The following is a 10,391-nucleotide window of genomic DNA, read 5'->3' as shown; positions in this document are numbered from 1 at the left end:
ATCAACATACAGGGATAAAACATTCCAACATCTACATACAGGGACAAAATATCCCAACATCTACATACAGGGACAAAATATCCCAACATCTACATACAGGGACAAAATATCCCAATCACATACAGGGACAAAATATCCCAACATCTACTACAGGGACAAAATATCCAACATCTACATACACATATCATCCCAACATCTGCATACAGGGACAAAATATCCCAACATCTACATACAGAGACAAAATATCCCAACATCTACATACAGGGACAACACATCCCAACATCTACATACAGGGACAATACATCCCAACATCTACATACAGGGACAAAATATCTCAACATCTACATACAGGGACAAAATATCCCAACATCAACATACAGGGATAAAACATTCCAACATCAACATACAGGGACAAAATATCACAACATCTACATACAGGGACAAAACATCCCAACATCTACATACAGGGACAAAATATCCCAACATCTACATACAGGGACAAAACATCCCAACATCTACATACAGGGACAAAATATCCCAACATCTACATACAGGGACAAAATATCCCAACATCTACATACAGGGACAAAATATCCCAACATCTACATACAGGGACAAAATATCCCAACATCTACATACAGGGACAAAATATCCCAACATCTACATACAGGGACAAAACATCCCAACATCTACATACAGGGACAAAATATCCCAACATCTACATACAGGGACAAAATATCCCAACATCTACATACAGGGACAAAATATCCCAACATCTACATACAGGGACAAAATATCCCAACATCTACATACAGGGACAAAATATCCCAACATCTACATACAGGGACAAAATATCCCAACATCTACATACAGGGACAAAATATCCCAACATCTACATACAGGGACAAAATATCCCAACATCTACATACAGGGACAAAATATCCCAACATCTACATACAGGGACAAAATATCCCAACATCTACATACAGGGACAAAATATCCCAACATCTACATACAGGGACAAAATATCCCAACATCTACATACAGGGACAAAATATCCCAACATCTACATACAGGGACAATACATCCCAACATCTACATACAGGGAAGTAATATGCTAACATCTACATACAGGGACAAAATAACCCAACATCTACATACAGGGACAAAATAACCCAACATCTACATACAGGGACAATACATCCCAACATCTACATATAGGGACAAAATAACCCAACATCAACATACAGGGACAAAATATCCCAACATCTACATACAGGGAAAAAACATACCAATATCTACATACAGGGACAAAATATACATACAGGGACAAAACATCATCTAATACAGGGACAAAACATCACATACAGGGACATCCCAACATCTACATACAGGGACAAAATATCCCAACATCTACATACAGGGACAAAATATCCCAACATCTACATACAGGGACAAAATATCCCAACATCTACATACAGGGACAAAATATCCCAACATCTAACATACATACAGGGACAAAACATCCCAACATCTACATACCGGGACAAAATATCCCAACATCTACATACATACAGGGACAAAATATCCCAACATCTACATACAGGGACAAAGGGATATTTCCCAACATCTACATACAGGGACAAAATATCAAACATCTATCATACAACATCTACATACAGGGAACAATATACAGTGAATATCCCAACATCTACATACAGGGAAAAATACTTCATTGATACAGGGACAAAATTATTACCAGTGTATTAATCAACATAAGGGACAAAATATCTAACATCTACATAAAATTGTATTACTGTATCTACATACAGGGACAAATATCCCAACATCTACATACAGGGACAAAATATTTTATTACATACAGGGACACCCAGAAGGCACCTCATCAAATAGGTAGACATTGTAGACAAAATCAAATGATAGTGATGTTTAGACCTTACTGGAAGAAACAGAAATGTTGATAATTGAGTTACTTTGTAGAGAAAAGATATTTATCTCTCTGATAATATTAAAATTTGTTTAGTTGTTTATGGTAGAAAGTTTATATATCTTTAACAATTTGATTACGAGCTTTAAGTGATAATCTCTTGTGTTAATGTCTAGTTTCTTTTCTCTTTTTTTCATCTTATGTTACATTCAACTGACTTCATACCGGTAATGCATTGCCATTTTGTGATTTCGAAGCTTGTCATTTAAAAGAAGTGATATAAAAATTTGCCTAATTTTCTTAACACATCTCCAATAGTTTACAGGAATATTCTTTATAGTATATATCATTCAACAGAAAATAAAACAAAGAGAAGAGTCACCGGAAACAGTAAAACATATTGATTGAGTTGAATTATTTGATACTTGTGTATTATATACGTGTATCTTTGTTTTGTTACAGAGCGTGCCGATAGTACTCTCCTTTTGGTTATCAAGGCCTATAGTGTATACTTAGACAAAGAACTGTTTGGAAGTATTCTCCTCTACCTCTGCATTTTATCTTCTTACTTCTACCTGGTCGGGTATATGGTAACATATTCGCGTCTCCCTAACTACATGATCAAGCAAATGTTTTCATTAGATCAGGCGTCGACGACACTTCTCTTTGCCGGTGCAGCGAACACTCTCGGTAAACTGGTCGGAATGATCATTATTGAGAAGAAGGCCCAATTGATTATCTACTTCTTCATCTGCGCATGCGTCCTCAGTGGCGGATCTCTCATATCTATACCATTGTGTTCGGTTGCACTCCATTTCTATGCTGCAGCCATTGGATTCGGATTTTTCTTTGGTAAAAATAGTAGTTCAAGTCAACATAAACCACATATGCTGTAAGATCGTTCATTTTCGTGGGGGATTTGTTCTCGCTGATTTCGGGGTACTCTTAATCCGGCGAAAATATTTAATCCTTATAGTAGTGAATGAGGCATGTCTAATGCTATTTATTGAGCTTGTCAGTTAAAATTGTTAGAAAATTTTTTACAGGGGTAATATTTCAAATACTAACACTTAAAAACCAAAAACAACTATTGATGCGACTTGGTAAAAGAAGTACCCCATTTTCAGTTTACTCAATAAGAAAAAAAAAGAAATGCATTCGCATTTAATATGCGTATTTACTTTTCAGTTGTCAAAACTTGTTTTAAATGCCTATTTGATATTGCAGCATTATTAAATGCTAGAGATAATAAATGATTGATTTTTTTTCTTTACAGGTAACATTCACTACCTGGCAAACATGCTATTAATTGAATTTTTCGGGCCAAGTAAATTATCGGGATGTTTCAGTATGGTATATTTGGCGTACACAATAGCATCCTTTACCGGGAATCCTCTGGCGGGTAGGTATGTTTATCACAAAATGAGATTGATAATCAAGACAATGTATATATAAAATATATATAAAATTACAGTTACATGTCTAGTACACTGACCTCTACATACACTCACAAGGTCACCATAGTATATAAAATTACATGTCTAGTACACTGACCTCTACAGACACTCACAAGGTCGGCATAGTATGTAAAATTACTGTTACATGTCTAGTACACTGACCTCTACAGACACTCACAAGGTCACCATAGTATATAAAATTACTGTTACATGTCTAGTACACTGACCTCTACAGACACTCACAAGGTCACCATAGTATATAAAGTTACTGTTACATGTCTAGTACACTGACCTCTACAGACACTCACAAGGTCACCATAGTATATAAAATTACTGTTACATGTCTAGTACACTGACCTCTACAGACACTCACAAGGTCACCATAGTATATAAAATTACTGTTACATGTCTAGTACACTGACCTCTACAGACACTCACAAGGTCACCATAGTATATAAAGTTACTGTTACATGTCTAGCGCACTGACCTCTACAGACACTCACAAGGTCACCATAGTATATAAAATTACTGTTACATGTCTAGCGCACTGACCTCTACAGACACTCACAAGGTCACCATAGTATATAAAATTACTGTTACATGTCTAGTACACTGACCTCTACAGACACAAGTTCAGCATAGCATTGATCTTTAAAAAAACATTTATTGAAAAAAATTCTTTTCTGCCAAAATTTAAGCAAATGTGCAGGCAGTCTCTTGAGCGCAATAATAGAAAATAGTTTTATGGTTGTTATCTACAAAACACTTTTCTGAACGGCGTAATGTTACATAGAAATATTCTTGTAAAATAGCTTTTGATTAATATCTACAAATTAACGCAAAGAAATTATGCATTTTAGGTTTTTGTTCATAATATACCAGTAACAGAGGTATATACATACTGATATGATAGTTGACTGTCCGAACGTATTTTTTATTTCTGAAGTCTGTAGATAGAAATCAGTTCTGTGCTTAATTTTAACCTAAGGATATAAATCAAAATGGAGACTATAATGCTTTTCTCTCCAGCTAAAGATCGATAATTTATGTCTTTTATTTTAAGGAGGAAATTGAGAGAAAAGTCCTTATGAGTGTGTGTATATTATTTTTGGTTCTGTTATGTTTGATCGCCCTCGATTGAATTGATCATAACCAGATACGACGGTGAAAGTGAAAGACTCGAGGAGGACAATGCAGCACGTGTTTTGTCATTTCTCTGTGTCCCCCTCCCTCTCTACTGTTATAAACTGTTTTAACGAGGATTCTACGTTACAATGTTATACCTGGCATTCGTGAGAAATATTTCTAAAGAAGAGAGACATAACATTTTGTATTTTTGTAGGGATGGTATCGAGAATGACAACATATTTCTAGAGAAGAGAGACATAATATTTTGTATGGTTGTAGGGATGGTATCGAGAATGACAACATATTTATAGAGAAGAGAGACATAATATTTTGTATGGTTGTAGGGATGGTATCGAGAATGACAACATATTTCTAGAGAAGAGAGACATAACATTTTGTATTCTTGTAGGGATTGTATCGAGAATGACAAGGTTTGACGGAGCCGAGTTTTTCTTCACTGGTTCAAGCATAGTCGTTGCTGGTTTGGTCATGATTCCAAGTTTATTCGTCACAACAAAGAGATCAGCAATGCTTAAGAGAAGCGAAACATTACATTTAGATACTACACGACGTTCGGATATCTGTAACTACAAGGACTACACAGAGAAAGTGGAAATATCAGTAAACATATTAGACAAGGAGACGGCATATGGTGCCATATCAATACCTGTTTAACAAGTGTGGGCGATAGCAATATACAAGCTATATGGATTTAGTGTATGTACAATTCTAAATGACAACAATAAGATGACGTCACAATTTAAAAAAGAACCGGACGTAGTTAGAATAATTACACCAATTCAATATTAAATATAAACTGGGTATGTCATTTACTTTAAACTTATTAATTTTAGTGGTAACTTTATTCTGGTGTTTTTCGCGCTGAAGCTATGATTACACTACTTGCAGTTACGGTGTTTTTATACAGCAATCATTGTGAATGCGCTAATTCATCATTGCAATAATTTCTTTAAAATTATGCTTAAAAAGATTATGCCAAACTACGTTCAAAGTATAATGATTTCATTTTCTTTTCAGCTATTTCCTATTCATTCTATTCTAGTAAATATCATATATATATTATAAGATGTTATTCTGTTGTATAGTGTACAGTAATTATTCTGTTATTCTGTGTGTGTGTGTGTGTGTGTGTGTGTGTGTGTGTGTGTGTGTGTGTGCGCGTGTGTTTGTGTGTGTGTGAGGGTGTGTGTGTGTTCGTCATAACTTATTATTACGTTATTGGTCCCAGATATTTTTTTGATAAAGATAGATATCATAGAAGATATATTGCTGTGTAATGTGTACGTATATTTGGTACTTTAAAGTATTACAATTCAAATGTAATTATATTCTGCTATTAATTCAATGTATAAGATCTAAAAAATTACCTTGCATTAAATGTGTTAATTCTTTTTTCCTCCATCTTTATCAATCTTCTGAAAAAGTCTTTTGTTACGTCGTGTATACATTTAAGGAATAATTCAGACAATTCTACTGAAGCGGCTACATCACTAATTAACTTGAAAACCAAATTTTCCCGCACGTATTCTTCAGTTCCTGATAATTTAAAACCTAATAATCGATATCTTTCTGTTACACCTGACAGAATTAGACACCACTCTAGTGGCTTGTGTTTGATATTTTATACGAATTGTCCGTGTGGTGATGGTATTAAAGACGCCAGTCACTATTTCCTTACATGTTCATTATTTTATATTTATAGTCGTAAACTGGCTGATACTTTGTGTGAGTTAGACGTAGATTTCTATACACAAACTTCCTCATGTGATGAAAATGATGTTTACTCATGAAACTAATTGTAATATTGTCAGGTTTGTTCAAAAATTTATAAAACAAACAAAGTGTTTTAGTACTACCTGAATCTGAACTGTTTGGGGTCGGCATTGAATCGATAGAATCTCTGTAAATATTTTTTTCTCTTCTGTTCTTTCCATTTTGACAAAATGATTTAAAATAACAATTTTACATCTACTTATTACATATCTTCATGTTTGTAGTATGAATATGTGTCACGTGCAGTGTATAGATTATTTGTAGTTAATTTATAGAGAAGAGTTTATTAGTTACTAGAGCTTGTCTCTGATTCATTTATTTGTTTCTGATAATAAAATATGTCTAAATAATCAATATATTATCAGTTTAATATTTCATTTGTATATACCTGTAGTATATTGCAAATAATTTGAAAGAGAAAATTGAATTAAAAGAAAAACCAACATATTACCCTAATCAAAATTTAAATTCGAAATAAATAAAACTATTGTAAAACATGAACAAAAGAACAATCTGAATGGAGATTCCTGAAAAGTAGAATAAGACCAGGTATTCTTACAGTGTAGCGACACCCTCCATGTCAATCGTAGTCAATCCAAACGGACCCAACAGGTAAACTAACGACCATCAAACACGGTAAACAACGGACCTAACAGGTAAACTAACGACCATCAAACACGGTAAACAACGGACCTAACAGGTAACCTAACGACCATCAAACACGGTAAACAACGGACCTAACAGGTAAACTAACGACCATCAAACACGGTAAACAACGGACCTAACAGGTAAACTAACGACCATCAAACACGGTAAACAACGGACCTAACAGGTAAACTAACGACCATCAAACACGGTAAACAACGGACCTAACAGGTAAACTAACGAGGATCAAACACGGTAAACAACGGACCTAACAGGTAAACTAACGACCATCAAACACGGTAAACAACGGACCCACAGGTAAACTAACGACCATCAAACACGGTAAACAACGGACCTAACAGGTAAACTAACGACCATCAAACACGGTAAACAACGGACCTAACAGGTAACCTAACGACCATCAAACACGGTAAACAACGGACCTAACAGGTAAACTAACGAGGATCAAACACGGTAAACAACGGACCTAACAGGTAAACTAACGACCATCAAACACGGTAAACAACGGACCTAACAGGTAACCTAACGACCATCAAACACGGTAAACAACGGACCTAACAGGTAAACTAACGAGGATCAAACACGGTAAACAACCATCAAACACGGTAAACAACGGACCCACAGGTAAACTAACGACCATCAGACACGGTAAACAACGGACCCACAGGTAAACTAACGACCATCAAACACGGTAAACAACGGACCTAACAGGTAAACTAACGACCATCAAACACGGTAAACAATGGACCCACAGGTAAACTAACGACCATCAAGCACGGTAAACAACGGACCTAACAGGTAAACTAACGACCATCAAATACGGTAAACAATGGACCCACAGGTAAACTAACGACCATCAAACACGGTAAACAACGGACCTAACAGGTAAACTAACGACCATCAAATACGGTAAACAATGGACCCACAGGTAAACTAACGACCATCAAACACGGTAAACAACGGACCTAACAGGTAAACTAACGACCATCAAATACGGTAAACAACGGACCTAACAGGTAACCTAACGACCATCAAACACGGTAAACAACAGACCTAACAGGTAAACTAACGACCATCAACCTCGGTAAACAACGGACCCACAGGTAAACTAACGACCATCAACCTCGGTAAACAACGGACCCACAGGTAAACTAACGACCATCAACCTAGGTAAACAACGGACCCACATGTAAACTAACGAATAACGGTTAGAATACGCTTCATTGTGGGGAACTCTCAGCAATCTTAGGACCAACGTTATTTGGTTCGTTCAGTTTGTGGGGAATTTTCTAGTTCCCCACAATTACATATGATATATTTTCGTGATCCTGGTGTAAATCTGAACAAAATGATGCCAAACATGGAAAATTCCTTATAATACGTATCATGCACTATCACTTCACCGTAAACCGACTGTCTAGGAATAATGGGTAATTTCCCATTCGGAACCTCTTTGCCATTTTCTTAGATGCTGCATTTCTAGGCGGGAAAAAATAGCGGGAAAATAAATATCACTTTATGGGGAAGAGTTACAAAAAAGTCTCACTGCTATCAAGTTATCTCTCTATATAAAATACATGTACCTATAAGTAAGAATAAACAAAATACAAATTTCAAAATAGTATATATCCGGATTTTGAAGTCATTTAATCAGTAATTGATCTGACATCAAATGTTAAATAGTAAATGGGTAGTAAGAAGGATGGGTTGGGTCAACAATTCCATCATAATCCTCCAGACACCCAATAACGCCTCGCTTCAACTTATATTTGTCCCCTTCCAATCCTTTTGGTTATAATTCCCAGTACTTTTCATGGCTGCTGTTATTTCACTCGGTACACGTTTCGGTTTATTTTGCATATACACGTCTTCAAAATACAATTTTCAAATCTTCTTTTCTGCTTTCTCGCAGCCATAATTGTTATTGTGTTACTATTTTTTTTCGTTTATACTGGGTACCATCATCTTTTCATCGTCACATGCATATAAACTTATAACATATTCCTGTTCTTTTCTCTGTAGTTCCTAATATGTTAATTGCAATGTATTTGAAAATATTATCAAGTGATTATGACCCCAGTTCCCTTTATCTACGTACTCTGAAGAAATTTCCGTTTTTAGAGTCATACATCTCCTTCATGAACGTTGATATTCAGAGCCTCTCGCCAAAAATGACCGGACTTTCACGGTCCTTATCACCACTGTAGACCCGATAGATTTGGATATGGAATATCGGGGGCACAATTGATGCCCCCACCTCCGTTGTTGCACTGAAAGCAAGACCTGTTCTAGAAATGGAACAGACGGATGGATGGTGGGACGGAAAGTGATACCGCATTAGAAATCCATTTTTCCATGGTTTTATGCTCAGCTATGTTATTCACGAGTTATTTTTACATACAGTGCGCTTTGTTGAGAACAGAGACGTATGTAACACGCGTACGTTTCTGCTGAGAAGCACGTGATGGGTATTGGACAAGTTTGACAGGTGTGTTACTGTGCACGGTGCTGAATTCTGGCAGGTGTTCTGAGTAAAGCATGATTCGTACGACGTGATGTAAACAAATTGTATCGGCGACAGAGACGTTGTACACTTTTTGAGCTAAGTATAAATCGTTACCGGTGCAATCGAACCAAACAACGGGAAAAGGGAGGAAGAATGATGGGAAGAGATGGAGGAGAAAGAGAATATCGGTTGGAGATACATTTCATCCGAAGCTTCCTGCTGGCACGCTCTCTAAATTGATAGATTGTGTGGCGATTGAAACAACTGTCGGCATTTTTATACCAGTTACAGTAACTATAAAACGCCACATGTACTTGGGAATGTATACAACAATTCGAGGATATTTGTTACAAGTCTCTTGCTCAAATCGGAGTCTTATATCACTGATTTAAATGTATTAGTCGACAAACTTCTATTTCTCGATACGTGTAAATCGTCACTGAATGCAATCTACTGGAAAGGTCGTCTGAAAACTTTTTGGAAAACTAGAAAATGAAAACGGTTTTTGTTAAGAATGACTCAATCAAACTACAATCACATAGAATTCCAACATTTAAATGTATTAGATATATATATATCCTTTCCATATCCTATCGTATTTATATATCATGAACACATAGAAATCGTAATGTTAAAGATATCCAAAGACATTATAGAATATACATGTTCTTTTTAATGTATATTAATGCGTCATAAAAACATATCTAACCAAACAGTGACTAGTGGCTTATTAGACATGATAATTAAATATGTAATGATTAGCTAAGTGTGAGGAGAGGGTGGGGCAGGGGTTAGGGTTGGGGTGGGGATCAGTTATTATACCAATCTGACAACAGTGCAGTATGCTTTATAATGACTTATTCAAATTATTAATCTACAATGTAGACTGATA

General features: G+C 35.8%; 1 protein-coding gene across 1 annotated transcript; it reads left to right on the top strand.

The window, feature by feature from the left end:
- Positions 1-2,652: 2,652 nt before the first annotated feature.
- LOC132547738 (monocarboxylate transporter 2-like) lies at positions 2,653-5,208 on the top strand. Its single transcript, XM_060211539.1, has 3 exons — positions 2,653-2,800; positions 3,225-3,350; positions 4,943-5,208. The coding sequence occupies exons 1-3, from the start codon at positions 2,653-2,655 to the stop codon at positions 5,206-5,208; spliced, it is 540 nt and encodes a 179-aa protein (XP_060067522.1).
- Positions 5,209-10,391: the final 5,183 nt, after the last annotated feature.

Source organism: Ylistrum balloti, unplaced genomic scaffold (assembly GCF_031769215.1).
Source record: "Ylistrum balloti isolate Yb309-2 unplaced genomic scaffold, AGI_CSIRO_Ybal_v1 Utg369972, whole genome shotgun sequence".
Classification (NCBI taxonomy): domain Eukaryota; kingdom Metazoa; phylum Mollusca; class Bivalvia; order Pectinida; family Pectinidae; genus Ylistrum; species Ylistrum balloti.
This window is presented reverse-complemented; position numbering and strand designations above follow the sequence as displayed.